The sequence below is a fragment of the Pristiophorus japonicus genome, chromosome 9, assembly GCF_044704955.1.
Source record: "Pristiophorus japonicus isolate sPriJap1 chromosome 9, sPriJap1.hap1, whole genome shotgun sequence".
Classification (NCBI taxonomy): domain Eukaryota; kingdom Metazoa; phylum Chordata; class Chondrichthyes; family Pristiophoridae; genus Pristiophorus; species Pristiophorus japonicus.
In genome coordinates, this window is record NC_091985.1 from 228,594,756 (window position 1) to 228,613,363 (window position 18,608).

General features: G+C 46.1%; 1 protein-coding gene and 1 long non-coding RNA gene across 4 annotated transcripts in view; one reads left to right on the top strand and one right to left on the bottom strand.

Moving 5' to 3' along the window:
• Window positions 1-18,608, bottom strand: part of LOC139273852 (zinc finger protein 229-like) — a 67,135-nt gene that overhangs the window by 21,411 nt on the left and 27,116 nt on the right. For 2 of the 3 annotated variants that reach the window (XM_070890927.1, XM_070890928.1), the window contains exon 2: window positions 1,096-3,025. In XM_070890927.1, the coding sequence (XP_070747028.1) occupies window positions 1,711-2,916 (1,206 nt within the window). In that variant the 5' untranslated portion in view covers window positions 2,917-3,025 and the 3' untranslated portion in view covers window positions 1,096-1,710. Of the gene's footprint in view, window positions 1-1,095; window positions 3,026-18,608 lie in introns of those variants that run through there. The other variant, XM_070890929.1, reaches the window with a different exon arrangement.
• The window catches only part of LOC139273854 (uncharacterized), a 42,270-nt gene that overhangs the window by 17,661 nt on the left and 6,001 nt on the right, over window positions 1-18,608 (top strand). The window lies entirely within an intron of this gene.

An 18,608-nucleotide genomic window follows, 5' to 3' on the forward strand; every position in this document is an offset into this window, starting at 1 on the left:
GTGCGGGTAGGGCGGGACTGCCATGACGTCTTGCTCCTGCTGGGATCTCGGGTATGCGTTCCACCTTTAGCGGCGCGATCTTGGCCGGGTTTATTGTGGCATATGGGGGTGGCAAGACGTCCCCCTTAACCGAGTCGCAACTATCCGTTTCATTCCCTAGGCATTCCCAATCTTCCTCACTAGGTGGTGCACTTGGGCTATTTATGGTCAGGACTGGCAAAACTGTCTGTCCGTTTTCAAGTTACTTGCTTTCTTTTTGTTTGCACATACTGGTTAACTTTCTCTGTTAACTTTACATGGGCTCGCAGTATCAAAACTACTGCCTTTCCCTCTTTGTCTTTCTTTTCCTTCTCCCACCATTCCCTTTGCTTCACTGGCAGGTCATGAGGATTCCACCCTGCTCTAATCATTTTCTCGATTAGCTTCTTTTGTTTTTCCGCCAGGTGGCGGGTAAGCGACCCTTCTGGTCCCCACTCGAGGTTACTTGTTTTCATGGCCATCCCTGGGTAGGACTAGAACCGTTAGGAATCTACTCTGAGGTTTGCCTTTTACCTCGCACAACTTGTAGTAGACCGTCTCTGGGCTGCTGTCAGGTCACAAGTTCTGCTGTTACACAAACTTATACAATTCTTAAAACGCATTTAAGCAATTCCCGCAGCGCTCTACGTATCCTTAACGACTACCTACCACCGCTCTGCCCGTTGGTCCGACCCTGTTCACAGGTTTGGATTCCGTTAGCCGCTGTACACCGCTTGGTTCTACCCCGGGGTATATCTCAAATTACACTGCTGGGTCCGGAAGATGCCTTTCAGTATCACGATCCCACGGTCCAAGTGTGTTCCCGGCACCTACTTAATTCCTGGCCGTCACGTGGGACTAAAGTTCTCTTAATTCAGGCTCAGGCTAGGTGTTTGAGATATTGGACCGTCTCCTCGTGTCGATCAACCAGCATCCACCTTCCGCACCCTTTATAATTAAAAATCGTTTTTTATACTCACCCGGGTTTCTCCAAGGGCGTCCAGCCACCCCGAAATCCTGTTTGTGACGCCACTGTTAGTGTTAGTGTTTATCAGAAGAATCACTCAACACTCGGAGTCGGTTCCAATGCCAGTGCGGCCTTTATTGATGCCAGCGGGGAGGAAGTCACAGGACTGGATCCAGGCTTCTCTCCGCCGAACAAAGAAACTCATCGATATTTATATGTTTTACAATAGTTCTTTACAGTTACTCAGCCCACTTCGGCTGGACACAATCCAATCATAACGATTATAGATTACATATAGGTTTCTTTAACCCAATAGAATTTCCCTGATACCTCAGGAACTGCATGTTCGGGTTTTGTCAGCTCGGGCTGATTAATGACCTCGTTATGTGAGGCAGATTCTCCCCTTATCTCTCTTCCTTGGACTTCGGCTGTGTGAAATCACTGGTTCATTGTATCCAAGGCATTCCTGGTAGTGGGCCTCACAGGGTCATTGCTCGGTCAGTCCCAGTTCATTACTTGACTAACGGGGTTCCCATCATGCTTGGCAGCCATTTTATATGTGGCCGTTTTAAACTTATATGAGTTTAGATATATTCAGCAGGTGCCTAATGCCTAGTGTTTTGATAGATTCAGCAGGTGCCTAATGCCTACAACACAAACCCCATCTGTCAGAATGAACATGGTTTAGTCGGGATGTGATAAACAGTAGAATCCCACCCCTGCAGTCACTTGTGGACTCGCTGGTGTGTCAGCAGGTTGGATGAACGAGTGAAACCCTTATCACACACGGAGCAGGTGAACAGCCTCTGCCCAGTATGAACTCGCTGGTGTCTCAGAAGGTCGCATGAACGAGAGAATCCCTTCCCACACACGGAGCATCTGAATGGTCTCTCCCCAGTGTGAACACGTTGATGGCAACTCAGTTCCGCTGAACTTTTATAGCACTTACTGCAGTCTGGGCATTTAAAAGGTCTCTTGTCAGTGTGAACTTGCTGATGTGTCAGCAGGTTGGATGACTGAGTGAATCCCTTCCCACACTTGGAGCAGATAAACGGCCTCTCCCCGGTGTGAACTCGCTGGTGTATCAGTAGATGCTTTTTGGTTTTAAATCGCTTCTCACAGTCAGAGCATGTAAAAGGTCTCACATCGGTGTGAACTCGTTGGTGTGTCAGCAGGTGGAATGACTGAGTGAATCCCACCCCACAGTCAGAGCAGATGAACGGCTTCTCCCCGGTATGAACTCGCTGGTGTCTCAGAAGGTCGGATGACTGAGTGAATCCCTTCCCACACTCGGAGCAGAAAAACGGCCTCTCCCCAGTGTGAACTCGTTGGTGTCTCAGTAGGTTGCATGAATCAATGAATCCCTTCCCACACTCAGAGCAGGTGAACGGCCTTTCCCCAGTGTGAGCTCGTTGGTGTGTCAGCAGATCGGATGACTGAGTGAATCCTTTCCCACACACTGAGCAGATGAACGGCCTCTCCCCAGTGTGAGTGCGCTGGTGTACAGTGAGTTTAGATGATCGACTGAACCCAGTTCCGCAGTGAGAGCACCTGAACGGTCTCTCCCCACTGTGAACACGTTGATGGTATGTCAGCTCCCTGGAACGTTTATAGCTCATCCCACAGTCCGGGCATTTAAAAGGTCTCTCGTCAGTGTGAACTCGCTGGTGATTCAGCAGGTTGGATGACGAAGTGAATCCCTTCCCACACTTGGAGCAGGTGAACGGCCTCTCCCCAGTGTGAACTCGCTGGTGTATCAGAAGGTGGGATGGACGAGTGAATCCCTTCCCACACTCGGAGCAGGTGGATGGCCTCTCCCCGGTGTGACTGCATTTGTGTCTCGATAGGCCAGAGATTCGGCTAAAGCCTCGTCCACACACAGAACACGTGTACACTTTCTCCCCACTGTCAACGGTGCTTTTTGCTTCCATATTGAGAGGCCGATGATAGTCAGGTCCCGATGAATCAAGTGACGCGGTCAGATCTTGATGCGGTCTGCGATTTGAGTTTGCCGTCTTCAAATCCTCCCCTTCTAATACCCTGTAAAATTAATTTAAAATAGGAAAAAGGCAGTGAGAGAGAGAACCCACAAAGAGGCAGGTTAGTCATTTGAACTTAATTAGTCTGCTGATTTGTGGGGCCGACATGACTACAAAGTGACTTTGAAAGCGGCCGGATTGTCGTAAAAACCCAACTGGTTCGCTAATGTCTGACTCTGGCTGGGTTCAGTTCCTCTCCATAATATGACCCATGTGCCCAATGTCCATGTGTGAACCTCGACAGTGAGTGTCGACAAGCTATTCCCCTGTCCTCACCTGAGGCCTCACACGTGCATTTTCCAGCAGGGTCACTGGAGCCTCCTCCCAATGGCTCAGTGGGTACAGGCACTGACCAGTGTGACTGAGTCATAATAACAGGAGGGGCCCAGGTTTAATCCCCTCGGCGTATCCTCCCCTTCTAAACCCCTGTAAAAGCTGTTTACAAAAGTCGTCACTGTAAGTAGGAACATAGGAACAGGAATAGCCATTCAGCCCCTTGAGCCTGTTCAATTGGCCCCCAGCCTCAGTTATATGGGAAACATCGAGTTCTGCATTTCCATTACCCTTTAAAAACACAAGAAATTGGAGCAGGAGTAGGCCATACAGCCCCTCGAGCTTGCTCCACCATTCAGTAAGATCATGGCTGATCTTCTACCTCAACTCCACTCTGGTTACCGACCCTTCTGACACTGAAAATTATTTCTCCTTATTAAGAGGGTTGGCGGGCTGGAGGAGGTTACAGAGATAGGGAGGGGCGAGGCCTTGGAGGGATTTGAACAAGAGGAGGAATATTTTAAAGGCTGAAGTCACCAGCCGTCTCCCCCAATGCAGAATCTGACTCACTACGAACAGGAAGGATTTTTGTTTAACTACTAAAGATGCATAATGAGGGGGAAATCAATCTCTGTATCTTTAACTAACAGCGACATGGAAAGAGGGAAATGTTTAAACAACTGGTCCACTTGGCACCGAAGTTTCTGAAACTCATAATAGGAACTCCAGGGAAACAAAATAGCTGTGTTGATAAAGGATGGAATCACTGCAATAGTGAGAGACGACATTGGCTCAAATGATCAGGATGTTGAAACAGTTTGGGTGGAGATAAGAAATAATAAGGGGAAAAAGTCACTGGTGGGCGTAGTCTATAGGCCCCCTAACAGTAGCAACTCTGTTGGTCGGAGTATAAACAAAGAAATAGAGGGGGCTTGTAAAAATGGAACAGCAATAATCATGGGTGATTTTAACCTCTGTATTGATTGGACAAACCAAATTGGTCAGGGTAGCCTTGAGGAAGAGTTAATAGAGTACATAAGGGATGGGTTTCTTGAGCAATATGTAACGGAACCAACCAGTGGGCTGGCTGTCTTAGATCTAGTCCTGTGTAATGAGACAGGATTAATAAACAATCTCCTAGTAAAGGATCCCCTTGGAATGAGTGATCATAGCATGGTTGAATTTCAAATTCAGATGGAGGACGAGAAAGTTGGATCTCAAACCAGCGTACGAAGCTTAAATAAAGGAGACTACAAAGGTATAAGGGCAGAGTTGCCTAAAGTGGACTGGGAAAATAGATTAAAGTGTCGGACGGTTGATGAACAGTGGTGTACATTTAAGGAGCTATTTCATAACTCAAGAAAAATATATTCCAGTGAGGAGGAAAGGGTGTAAAAGGAAAAATAACCATCCGTGGCTAACTAAAGAAATAAAGGATGGTATCCAATTAAAAACAAGGGCATGCAAAGCGGCCAAAACTAATGGGAGGACAGAAGATTGGGAAGCTTTTAAAAACCAGCAAAAAATGACTAAAAAAATGATTAAGAAAGGGAAGATAGACTATGAAAGTAAACTAGTATGAAATATAAAAACAGATAGCAAAACTAAGACAGTAATAATATAACAGAACCAACCCCTAAACAACAAAAAAAAGTATACATTTTTAAAAAATTATTTAAATCGAAAAAACTAACATTTATGAAAAGTAAGGGAAAATGAGATAAAAGGCAGAAAAAAAACAAACAAACCACTTGGAAATTAAAACATTAAACCCCTCCCACAAAAAATCCCCACCCCAAACCACGGACATTCAACTAGGTGAGGCATCACATACTACACGCTAACTAAAAGAGGGCGGACCTCTACATTTTCACCTAACAAACAGGTAGGACAACAGACCACACAGAGAGAACACATCAGAAGGATAAATAAGAACCATAAGATCAGACAAATCAAACAATTAACACCACATCACTGAGAAACAGTAGGTTTAAATAGTTCTTTTCCCTCCTCACAGCCCTTCTCGTTTCGACTGACCTAGTGGAAGGTAAGGAGCTCTAAACCTTCCACAACCTCTCACTAAGTTTTTCATTCTAATACTCTCTGACTGTTGAACCCCCACCACAACGCCCCCCACCCCCATGCTTTCCCTGGCCTCTGATGAAGCCCCAGTAAGGGCAAAACATTAGGCCTATAGACTACAATCAGCCACCGAGACACGGATCATGAAGTGAGTATAAATCCCCCTCGGACCTTTTTCTCTCCCTCCCTGGTGGATTTCTCTCACACTATCCAGATTTCGGATCCATGGTGCTATCTTTAAAAAAATCTCTCTCTCATTTTTCTCCACTTCTTAAAAAAAACCTTTCCTGTTCCAGCTCTAATTGTACCATTAGTTAGAACTAAATAATGTAATTATCTGCCGCCGTGCCATGATTTCTCTGTTCCCCCTTGTCCACCCGCCCGCCCTCACCCACCCCCAACCGATAATTATTGCCGTCGAACCGTAGCGTACACATACGAAAATAAATTGAAAAACAAGAAAAAAAGTGCTTCCTAAATTCCACCCCCCCAACGCGGTCAGTCAATGCGGCATGGACCCTGGTCAAACCACCAAAACCGTTCACAAATTAAGGGCCATAATCCCCTTCCCCACCCTACAGCCCAATCATTGATAATCCCCTTCCCCACCCGACAGCCCAATCATTGATAATCCCCTTCCCCACCCTACAGCCCAGTCATTGATAATCCCCTTCCCCACCCTACAGCCCAGTCATTGATAATCCCCTTCCCCACCCTACAGCCCAGTCATTGATAATCCCCTTCCCCACTCTACAGCCCAGTCATTGATAATCCACTTCCCCACCCTACAGCCCAAATATTCATAAAAACACTCACCTAAAAATCGTTTTTTTAAATTCTTTTAAAAAAAACATTACAATTAATTAATTTAAAAATCCCAAAACAAAAATCACACCACCAAAGTACAAAACTCAATCTCTCCAAAGAACGTAACAGCGACTTAAAATCAACCCCCTAAAAAACCCGGAGACTGATCCCTTCCCCGGGAACTGATCCCTTCCCCGGGAACAACAGGACCTCTGCTCCAACCCGCCTCCCTCCCGGGGCCACACAGAAATCCAGCCCGAGGCTGATCATCGGCACTAGGCCCAAACACAAACCACCGATTGACCCGAGACACCATCCCGAAAACCGCAACAATTAACCCCCTACCCCCCCGCCTCTGCCCAAAACAAGGTAACCCCACCCCCGCCCCCCACTGCCCAAAACACGGTAACACCCCCCCCGCCCAAAACATGGTAACACCCCCCCCTGCCCAAAACATGGTAACACCCCCCCCTGCCCAAAACACGGTAACACCTCCCCTGCCCAAAACACGGTAACACCCCCCCCCGCCCAAAACATGGTAACACCCCCCCCCCACTGCCCAAAACACGGTAACACCCCCCCCCCCCGTCCAAAACATGGTAACACACCCCCCCCTGCCCAAAACATGGTAACACCCCCCCCCTGCCCAAAACATGGTAACACCCCCCCACCCTGCCCAAAACATGGTAACACCCCCCCCCCCCGCCCAAAACATGGTAACACCCTCCCCTGCCCAAAACATGGTAACACCGCCCCCTCCCAAATAACCCTTCCTAAACCAACACCCCCCTATGAGGGAATGAATAAATTCAATCTTTATAAATTTAATCGGTGGGCTCAATTCAATTTCTCATAAATGTAATTATTAATAAGACGCTTCCATAAAAGTTACACGTCAGTAATACGTCAGTAATACCCAAGACCATAAACACACCTAAATATCTCAGTGGGTAACAAACAACCAATCCCACCGGTATAATCAGCCCCAGGAACAGCCCGAGCTCCAAACAACAGACCGACCTCTCACATATAACAAAGAGTATAATCCACCCTCCCCCAATCTAAAGAGGACCCCACCCACACAACCCCGACTACTTTTTCTCCCACAAACAGGATGGAACCCTATCAGGGACAATATTGGGAACCCTGGGCAGGTAACCGCATCACAAACACTAGACAACCATATCCCCGAGTATATAACCCAACAACTAAAACTTACCTACGAAGGACCCCAGAACACTTGTCTCCACCGAACGCTAACCCTAAACCTACCCCCGACCCTAACCCAAAACCTCACCCTTACCCCAAACCGAGCCCTAAATCCTAACCTAAAACCGAACAACCAGCCCCCACCCCCGAAAACCTAACTATAACCCAAATAACTGACGAGTCCAAATCTAACCCTAACCCAAACTTTAACCCCAAACCCAACCCTACTCCAACCCCAAATGGAGCCCCGACCCTACCCGAAAATTCAGTAACCAGCCCCCACCCCTAAAAACCTAACCACAACCCAAACAACCCATGAATGAAAACCAAGCCCTAAAACCCAACCCTGAACTGAACTTGAAAACAGATCCCTACCCGGAAACATATTAACCAAATCGTAGCCCCAATAACAAACCCTAACCCAGAACCAGACAGCCAACCCTAATCTAAAACATAACCCCCCAAGGATTAGTCAAGACCCAAACACCACAAAACCTAAGCCGTCAGAGCCCAAGAACAAACCCAACACAGACCTAAAACCTAAAGATACTAAATTGCATCAGTGTCCAGAACGACACACATATGCACAGCAAGGTAGGAATAATAAAATAAAAAATCTTAACTTAGAAATGAGACACAAAACACCACTCCCTAGAAAATCTAGGAATAAACCGCCCTCCCCCACACACACACAATTCCAAAGGAACAACGTAGCCCCAGGGTCCAGAACAACACAGAGGCACAGGGATTATAACATAGAACACCAGAACTAAAGGAACAAGAGATAACCCAATTAAATGAAGTGATAAGACTAAGAACAAGAACGATCGAGTAGCATAATTTCTAAAAAATAGCTAAACCGATTTACAGGGGGCAGTAAGGAATACAAAATTCCAAAGGGGCATTACCCCCCTGTCCGAAACACCAAAAGCCAGGTGATGTTACGGAGGTGGTCTTAGTTATGCTAGAGAGGGAGAGAGATATGGACAGAGGGAGACAGAGACAGCAAGACAGATGGAGTGAGCGACAGAGAGAGAGAGAGCGACAGTGGGAGACTAGAGAGACAGAGAGATAGATGTAGGGAGACAGAAGGAGAGAGACAGAGGGAGAGGGGGAGCTAGACCGAGGGAGACAGTGAGATCAAAATAGAGGGAAAGAGACAGATGGAGATACACTGGGAGAGAGAGAGAGACTGACCGAGAGACAGAGAGGGGGAGGGGGAGGGTTACAGCGAGACACTAAGTTGGGATCCATGGGATTGGGGACAGTATATTACACGGATTGACGGTCATTTTTGGGATGTCAAGCTGTAACCATGGGGTACCGCAAGGATGGATGCTTGGGCCTCAGCTATTCACAATCTGTATCAATAACTTAGATGAGGGGGCCGAGTGTGCTGTATCCAAGTTGACTGATGATACAAAGCTCGGTGGGAAAGTAATTTGTGAGGTTAATGCAAAGAGGTTGCAAAGGGACACACAGGTTAAAATAGTGGCCAAGAACATGGCAGATGGGATGTAATGTGGAGAAATGTGAAGTTCCCCACTTTGGTCAGCAAAATAGAAAAGCAGAGTATTTTTTTTAAATGGAGAGAGATTGGGAAATGTTGGTGTTCAGAGGGACCTGGGTGTCCTTGTACAAGAATCACAAAGTTAACATGCAGGTACAGCAAGCAATTAGGAAAGCAAATGGTATATTGGCCTTTACTACAAGAGGATTTGAATATAAGAATAAAGATGTCCTGCTGCAATTATATAGGGCCCTGGTGAGACCACACCTGGAGTATTGTGTACAGACTGTCTGGGGAGTCTAGAACTAGCGGTCACAGTCTCAGAATAAGGGGTCGGCCATTTAGGACTGAGATGAGGAGACATTTCTTCACTCAAAGGGTTGTGGCTCTTTGGAATGCTCTACCCCAGAGGGTCTTATGCTTTTTTGCTTTTATTTTCAAATGACTGGCAGAGAGTGGGAGCAATACAGTTGAAGCAAGCGAGACAGAGAGAGAGAGGGAGACAGAGAGAGAGGAAAGAGTGACAGAGACGGAGAGAGAGAGAGATCGAAAGAAGGCCAGACTGTGTGAGAGAGTCAGCGTGAGAGAGACATAGAGAGAGAGAGAGAGACCGAGAGACAGATAAACCAAGAGACAGAGCAACAGAGAGACACACACAAACACGGAGAGGGGGACAGGGAGAGAGGGGCAGAGAGAAAGAGATGGGAGGGACAGAGAGACTGACAGAGGGAGAGAGGGGGAGAGAGAGAGAGAGACAGACAGAGAGGGAGAGAGACTGACAGACACACAGAGCGACAGACAGAGAGAGAGCGACAGAATCAGAGAGCGAGAGCAGAGAGAGGGGAGAGAGATTGAAAGACCCAGAGGCAGAGAAACTGAGACTGAGAGGGAGACAGGAAGACTGAGGGAGACAGAGAGAGAGGGGAGGGAGACAGAGAGAGAGCCAATGTAGGTCAGCGAGCACCGGGGTGATGGGTGAGCAGGACCTGGTGTGAGTTAGGACACAGGCAGACAAGTTTTGGATCACCTCTAGTTCACATAGGGTAGAGTGTGGGAGGCTAGCCAGGAGTGTGTTGGAATAGTCAAGTCTAGAGGTAACAAGGGATTGGATGAGGGCTTCAGCTGAGGCCAGGGCGGAGACAGGCGATGTTATGGAGGTGAAAGTAGGTGGGCTTAGTTATGCTAGAGAGGGAGAAAGATATGGACAGAGGGAGACAGACACAGAGGGAAACAGAGACAGATGGAGTGAGCGACAGAGAGAGAGAGTGACAGTGGGAGACTTGAGAGACAGTGAGAGAGGGACAAACAGAGAGACAGGGAGAAAGAGGGAGCAAGATAGATGTAGGGAGAAAGAGGGAGCAAGATAGATGTAGGGAGACCGGGGGAGCGAGACAGAAGGAGCGAGACAGAGAGGGAGTGCCAGTGATGGAGAGCTAAAACGAGGGAGACAGTGAGATCAAAATCGAGGGAAAGAGACAGATGGAGATACACTGGGAGAAGGAGCGCGACAGGGAGAGAAAGAGAGAGACATTGTAGAGGAAACTGTTTCTGATCTCTTTGTTTCGCCGTACATGGTCCCATCAAACACTCCCAGTGCAGGTACAGTACAGATTAGATATAGATTTAAGCTCCCTCTATATTGTCGCTTCCAAGACTCCCAAGGACAGGTGCAGCCTGGGATAGATACAGATTTAAGCTCCCTCTACACTGTCCCATCAAACACTTCCAGGACATGTACAGCAGAGGTTAGTTACAGAGTAAAGCTCCCTCTACACTGTCCCATCAAATATGTAGAAAGTGAGTTTGAAGGACTGAGGAAACAAGCAGGAAAAAGGGTAAAAAGAACAAATTTAAAAGCTTTTTGTCAAAATAAACTTAGCATTCATAACAAAATAGATGAGTTGACGGCACAAATAGATACAAATGGGTATGATCTGATAGCCATTACAGAGACATGGTTGCAAGGTGACCAGGACTGGGAACAAAATATTTTGGGGTATTTGACAATTCGGAAGGGCAGACAGAAAGGAAAAGGAGGTGGAGTAGCATTGTTAATAAAGGATGGGATCAGTGCGTTCGTGAGAAATGATATTGGCTCAGAGGATCAAGAGGTTGAATTAGTTTGGGTAGTGATAAGGAATAATAAAGGGAAAAAGTCACTGGTGGCATAGTCTGCAGGTCCCCTAACAGTAGCTACATGATTGGATGGAGCATAAATCAAGAATTAATGAAGACTTGTAAAAAAGGAACGACAATAATCATGGGTGATTTTAACCTTCATATGTTTTGGTCTCCGTATCTAAGGAAGGAAATACTTGCATTGGAGGCTGTTCAGAGAAGGTTCACTAGGTTGATTCCAGAGATGAGGGGGTTGACTCATGAGGATAGGTTGAGTAGGTTGGGCCTATACACGTTGGAGTTCAGAAGAATGAGAGGTGATCTTATTGAAACTTATAAGATAATGAGGGAACTCGACAAGGTGGATGCAGAGATTATTTCCACTCATGGGGGGAAACTATTACTAGGGGACATAGTCTTAAAATAAGGGGCTGCTCATATAAAACTGAGATGTGGAGAAATTTCTTCTCTGAGGGTTGTAAATCTATGGAATTCTCTGCCCCAGAGAGCCGTGGAGGCTGGGTCATTGAATATATTTAAGGCGGAGATATAGACAGATTTTTGAGCGATAAGGGAGTAAAGGGTTATGGGGAGCGGGCAGGGATGTGGAGCTGAGTCCATGATCAGATCAGCCATGATCTTATCACACCTGGAGTATTGTGTACAGTTTTGGTCTCCTAACCTGAGGAAGGACATTCTTGCTATTGAGGGAGTGCAGCGAAGGTTCACCAGACTGATTCCCGGGATGGCGGGACTGACCTATCAAGAAAGACTAAATCAACTGGGCTTGTATTCACTGGAGTTCAGAAGAATGAGAGGGGACCTTATAGAAATGTTTAAAATTCTGATGGGTTTAGACAGGTTAGATGCAGAAAGAATGTTCACAATGTTGGGGAAGTCCAGAACCAGGGGTCACAGTCTAAGGATAAGGGGTAAGCCATTTAGGACCGAGATGAGGAGAAACTTCTTCACCCAGAGAGTGGTGAAGCTGTGGAATTCTCTACCACAGAAAGTTGTTGAGGCCAATTCACTAAATATATTCAAAAAGGAGTTAGATGTAGTCCTTACTACTAGGGGGAATCAAGGGGTATGGCAAGAAAGCAGGAATGGGGTATTGAAGTTGCATGTTCAGCCATGAACTCATTGAATGGCGGTGCAGGCTAGAAGGGCCGAATGGCCTACTCCTGCACCTATTTTCTATGTTTCTATGAATGGTGGAGCAGGCTCGAAATGGCCTCCTCCTGCTCCTATTTCTTATGTTCTTAAACACTCCCGGGGCAGGTACAGCAGGTTAGATACAGAGTAAAGCTCTCTCTACCTTGTCCCATAAACCACTGCCAGGGCAGGTACAGCATGGGTTAGATACAGAGTAAAGCTCCTTCTACACTGTCCCATCAAATGCTAAGCCCAGTCTATAATGAGCAGGGCTCAGGGAGGTTGGTTGCTAGGCACTGCAGTGATGTCATAAAGCAGGGCCATTCAGCCCAGCTAGTCCTCTCCTTGTCCTGTCTCAACACACATCCCCCTGTTCATACTGAGAATCCCCGGGGAAGGCCAAGGCCCAGAGTGTGGAACACAACCAAGGGGGAAAGAGGAGGAGAGCTGGGACGTCCTGTCTTAACACACATTCCCCCTGTTCATACTGAGAATCCCCAGGGAAGGCCCAAGGCCCAGAGTGTGGAACACAACCAAGGGGGAAAGCGGAGGAGAGAAGGGGAGGTAAATCAAGGAGTTGGGACTGAAGGCCACCAAGCTTCAGCTTTCGAGCCTGTAGACCAGATGGGGAAGAGCGAGTTCAGTAGTTTTAGGATCCAGGGAGAGAGCAAGGCACATTGCACAAATTCCTACTATTTTCTCCTTCTCTCCTCCCCTGAAGGTGCTGACTCTGGCTGGGTTCAGCTCTACATTCACTGGTTCCTCTCCCTCTCCTCCCGTGATGGTGCTGACTCTGGCTGGGTTCAGTTCCACACTCACTGGTTCCCCTCCCTCTCCTCCCCTGAAGGTGCTGACTCTGGCTGGGTTCAGTTCTACACTCACCAGTTTCTCTCCAATATGTGACCCATGTGCCCAATGTCCATGTGTGAACCTCGACAGTGAGTGTCGAAAGGCTATTATAGCAGGAACACAGGAACAGGAACAGCCCCTTGAGCCTGTTCCGCCATTCAATTAGATCAGTATTTTAACTCCGTCTACCTGCCTTGGTTCCATCGCCTTAATACCCTTGCCTAAGAAGAATTTATCAATCTCAGTTTTGGAATTTTCAATTGGCCCCCAGCCTCCGTTTTACAGGGAACAGAGTTCCGGATTTCCACGACGCTTTAAGAACATAAGAATTAGGAGCTTAAACAGCCCCTCGAGCCTGCTCCGCCATTCAACAAGATCATGGCTGATCTCCTACCTCAACTTCACTTTCCCGCACTTTCCCCGTATCCCTTGATTCCTTTAGTGTCCAAACATCTATCGATCTCAGCTCTGAATATACTCAACGACTGAGCATCCTCAGCTCTTTGGGGCAGAGAATTCCAAAGATTCACAACCCTTTGAGTGAAGACATTTCTCCACATCTCAGTCCTAAATGGCCGTCCGTTATCCTAGTTCTAGACTCTCCAGACAAGAGAAACAGCCAATCAGCATTTGTGTGAGGGAGTGCTTCCTGACATTAGCCCTGAACGGCCGAGCTCTGATTTTAAGGTTGTGTCCCCTTGTTGTGGACTCCCTCACCAGAGGAAATAATTTCTCTCCATCCACCCCATCAACTCCTTTAATCATCTTAAACATCTCAATTACTTCACCCCTTAATCTTCTATATTTCTCATAATTTACAAACTTCATCACTGTAAGTACAGGATCATAGAATCACAGAAGTTTACAGCATTGAAGGAGGCCATTCAGCCCATCGTGTCCATACCGGCTGACAAAGAGCTATCAAGCCAATCCCATGGTAGATAGGCAACGGCAGACATTTAAAGATCACATGGATGAACTACTACAATTGTACATCCCTGTGTGGCATAAGAATAAAATGGGGAAAGTGGCTCAACCGTGGCTAACAAGGGAAATTAGGGATAGTGTTAAATCCAAGGAAGAGGCATACAAATTGGCCAGAAAAAGCAGCAAACCTGAGGACTGGGAGAAATTTAGAATTTAGCATAGGAGGACGAACGGTTTAATTAGAAGGGGGAAAATAGAGTATGAGAATAAGCGTGCAGGGAACACAAAAACTGACTGCAAAAGCTTCTATAAATATGTGAAGAGAAAAAGATTAGTGAAGACTAATGTACGTCCCTTGCAGCCAGAATCAGGTGAATTCATAATGGGGAACAAGGAAATGGCAGAGCAATTAAACAAATACTTTGGTTCTGTCTTCACTAAGGAAGACACAAAGAACCTCCCGAAAATACTAGGGGACCGAGGGTCTAGCGAGAAGGAGGAACTGAGGGAAATCCTTATCAGTCAGGAAATGGTGTTCGGGAAATTGATGGGATTGAAGGCCGATAAATGCCAGGGCCTGATAGTCTGCATCCCAGAGTACTTAAGGAAGTGGTCCTAGAAATAGTAGATACATTGGTGGTCATTTTCCAACATTCCATGGACTCTGGATCAGTTCCTATGGACTGGAGGATAGCTAATGTAACCCCACTTTTTAAAAAAGGAGGGAGAGAGAAAACAGGTAATTATAGACCAGTCAGCCTGACATCGGTGGTGGGGAAAATATTGGAATCAATTATTAAAGATGAAATAGCAGCGCATTTGGAAAGCAGTGACAGGATCGGTCCAAGTCAGCATAGATTTATGAAAGGGAAATCATGCTTGACAAATCTTCTAGAATTGTTTAAGGATGTAACTAGCAGAGTGGACAAGGGAGAAACAGTGGATGTGGTGTATTTGGACTTTCAAAAGGCTTTTGACAAGGTCCCGCACAAGAGATTAGTGTGCAAAATTAAGGCACATAGAATTGGGGGTAATGTAATGTATTGACGTGGATAGACAACTGGTTATAAGAACATGAGAACATGAGAACATGAGAATTAGGAACAGGAGTAGGTCATCTAGCCCCTCGAGCCTGCTCCGCCATTCAACAAGATCATGGCTGATCTGGCCGTGGACTCAGCTCCACTTACCCGCCCGCTCCCCGTAACCCTTAATTCCCTTATTGGTTAAAAATCTATCTATCTATCTGTGACTTGAAAACATTCAATGAGCTAGCCTCAACTGCTTTCTTGGGCAGAGAAGTCCACAGATTCACAACCCTCTGGGAGAAGAAATTCCTTCTCAATTCGATTTTAAATTGGCTCCCCCGTATTTTGAGGCTGTGCCCCCTGGTTCTAGTCTCCCCTACCAGTGGAAACAACCTCTGTGTCTCTATCTTGTCTATCCCTTTCATTATTTTAAATGTTTCTATAAGATCACCCCTCATCCTTCTGAACTCCAACAAGTAAAGACCCAGTCTACTCAATCTATCATCATAAGGTAACCCTCTCATCTCCGGAATCAGCCTAGTGAATCGTCTCTGTACCCCCTCCAAAGCCAGTATATCCTTCCTTAAGTAAGGTGACCAAAACTGCACGCAGTACTCCAGGTGCGGCCTTACCAATACCCTATACAGTTGCAGCAGGACCTCCCTGCTTTTGTATTCCATCCCTCTCGCAATGAAGGCCAACATTCCATTCGCCTTCCTGATTACCTGCTGCACCTGCAAACTAACTTTTTGGGATTCCTGTTAACTCGCTACGTGAAATTTTACATCCGGTCCAGGGTGTCCTTGGAGATGGAGCACGCGGTGTCCACCGGTACGCTCGCGGCCTTCCGCGAGAGGTGGGCACCGGAGGGACTGGAGTGCATCATCACGCCCGGCAACCAAATTTTAATTTGATTTTACGTTTTAAAGTTAATTTGTTTTAATTGCCGGTGCTTTTAGTGTCCCCTTCCCTTTTATAGGGGGCACTGGGGAAAAATTGTGATTTTAGTGCCCAAAAAAAAAAAAAGAAAAAAGAAAAAACAAAAAAAAAAACACAAAAAAGGGGGAAAAAAAAAAAAAATGGGCCTTGTAAATGTCTGGAGTGTCACCCAGGTCGGGTGGCACCGTTTAATGTTTTATGTTTTCACAGATAAACTCAAAAGAGTTTCCTGTTAACTCGCTACGTGAAATTTTACATCCGGTCCAGGGTGTCCTTGGAGATGGAGCACGCGGTGTCCACCGGTACGCTCGCGGCCTTCCGCGAGAGGTGGGCACCGGAGGGACTGGAGTGCATCATCACGCCCGGCAACCAAATTTTAATTTGATTTTACGTTTTAAAGTTTAATTTGTTTTAATTGCCGGTGCTTTTAGTGTCCCCTTCCCTTTTATAGGGGGCACTGGGGAAAAATTGTGAATTTAGTGCCCAAAAAAAAAACAAAAAAACAAAAAAAACAGAAGAAAAAAAACAAAAAAAAGGGGAAAAAAAAAAAAAGGGGCTTGTAAATGTCTGGAGTGTCACCCAGGTCGGGTGGCACAGTTTAATGTTTTATGTTTTGCAGGTGAACTCCAAAAAGAGTTTCCTGTTAACTCGCTACGTGAAATTTTACATCCGGTCCAGGGTGTCCTTGGAGATGGAGCACGCGGTGTCCACCGGTACGCTCGCGGCCTTCCGCGAGAGGTGGGCACCGGAGGGGCTGGAGTGCATCATCACGCCCGGCAACCAAATTTTAATTTGATTTTACGTTTTAAAGTTTAATTTGTTTTAATTGCCGGTGCTTTTAGTGTCCCCCTCCCCTTTTATAGGGGGCACTGGAAAAAATTTGATTTTAGCGCCCCAAAAAAAAACCCGAAAAAAAAAGGGGCCTTGAAAATGTCTGCTGTGTCACCCAGGCGGGTGGCACGGTTTAATGTTTATGGTTATTTTCAGGTAAACTCAAAAGAGTTTCCTGTTAACTGAAAGGTTGGTGGTTCGGGCCCACCCAGGGATGCTCCTAAAAGAGTTTCATGCACAAGGACCCCCAGGTCCCTCTGCACCTCAGCATGTTGTAATTTCTCCCCATTCAAATAATATTCCCTTTTACTGTTTTTTTTCCCCAAGGTGGATGACCTCACACTTTCCGACATTGTATTCCATCTGCCAAACCTTAGCCCATTCGCTTAACCTATCCAAATCTCTTTGCAGCCTCTCTGTGTCCTCTACACAGCCCGCTTTCCCACTAATCTTTGTGTCATCTGCAAATTTGGTTACACTACACTCTGTCCCCTCTTCCAGGTCATCTATGTATATTGTAAACAGTTGTGGTCCCAGCACCGATCCCTGTGGCACACCACTAACCACCGATTTCCAACCCGAAAAGGACCCATTTATCCCGACTCCCTGCTTTCTGTTCGCCAGCCAATTCTCGATCCATGCTAATACATTTCCTCTGACTCCGCGTACCTCTATCTTCTGCAGTAACCTTTTGTGTGGCACCTTATCGAATGCCTTTTGGAAATCTAAATACACCACATCCATCGGTACACCTCTATCCACCATGCTCGTTATATCCTCAAAGAATTCCAGTAAATTAGTTAAACATGATTTCCCTTTCATGAATCCATGCTGCGTCTGCTTGATTGCACTATTCCTATCTAGATGTCCCGCTATTCTTCCTTAATGATAGTTTCAAGCATTTTCCCCACTACAGATGTTAAACTAACCGGCCTATAGTTACCTGCCTTTTGTCTGCCCCCTTTTTTAAACAGAGGCGTTACATTAGCTGCTTTCCAATCCCCAGAGTCCAGAGAATTTTGGTAGATTATAACGAATGCATCTGCTATAACTTCCGCCATCTCTTTTAATACCCTGGGATGCATTTCATCAGGATCAGGGGACTTGTCCACCTTGAGACCCATTAGCCTGACCAGCACTACCCCCCCTAGTAATAGTGATTGTCTCAAGGTCCTCCCTTCCCACATTCCTGTGACCAGCAATTTTTGGCATGGTTTTTGTGTCTTACACTGTGAAGACCGAAGCAAAATAATTGTTTAAGGTCTCAGCCATTTCCACATTTCCCATTATTAAATCCCCCTTCTCATCTTCTAAGGGACCAACATTTACTTTAGTCACTCTTTTCCGTTTTATATATCTGTAAAAGCTTTTACTATCTGTTTTTATGTTTTGCGCAAGTTTAACTTCGTAATCTATCTTTCCTTTCTTTATTGCTTTTTAGTCATTCTTTGCTGTTGTTTAAAATTTTCCCAATCTTCTAGTTTCCCACTAACCTTGGCCACCTTATACGCATTGGTCTTTAATTTGATACTCTCCTTTATTTCCTTGGTTATCCACGGCTAGATATCCCTTCTTTTTCACTAGAATATAGGTTGGCAGACAGGAAGAAAAGAGTGGGAATAAATGGGTCCTTTTCAGAATGGCAAGCAGTGACTATTGGGGTACCGCAAGGTTCAGTGCTGGGCCCCCAGCTATTTACAATATATATTAATGATTTAGACGCAGGAATTGAATGCAATATCTCCAAGTTTGCAGATGACACTAAGCTGGGTGGCAGTGTGAGCTGTGAGGAGGATGCTAGGAGGCTGCAGGGTGACTTGGACAAGTTAGGTGAGTGGGCAAATGCATGGCAGATG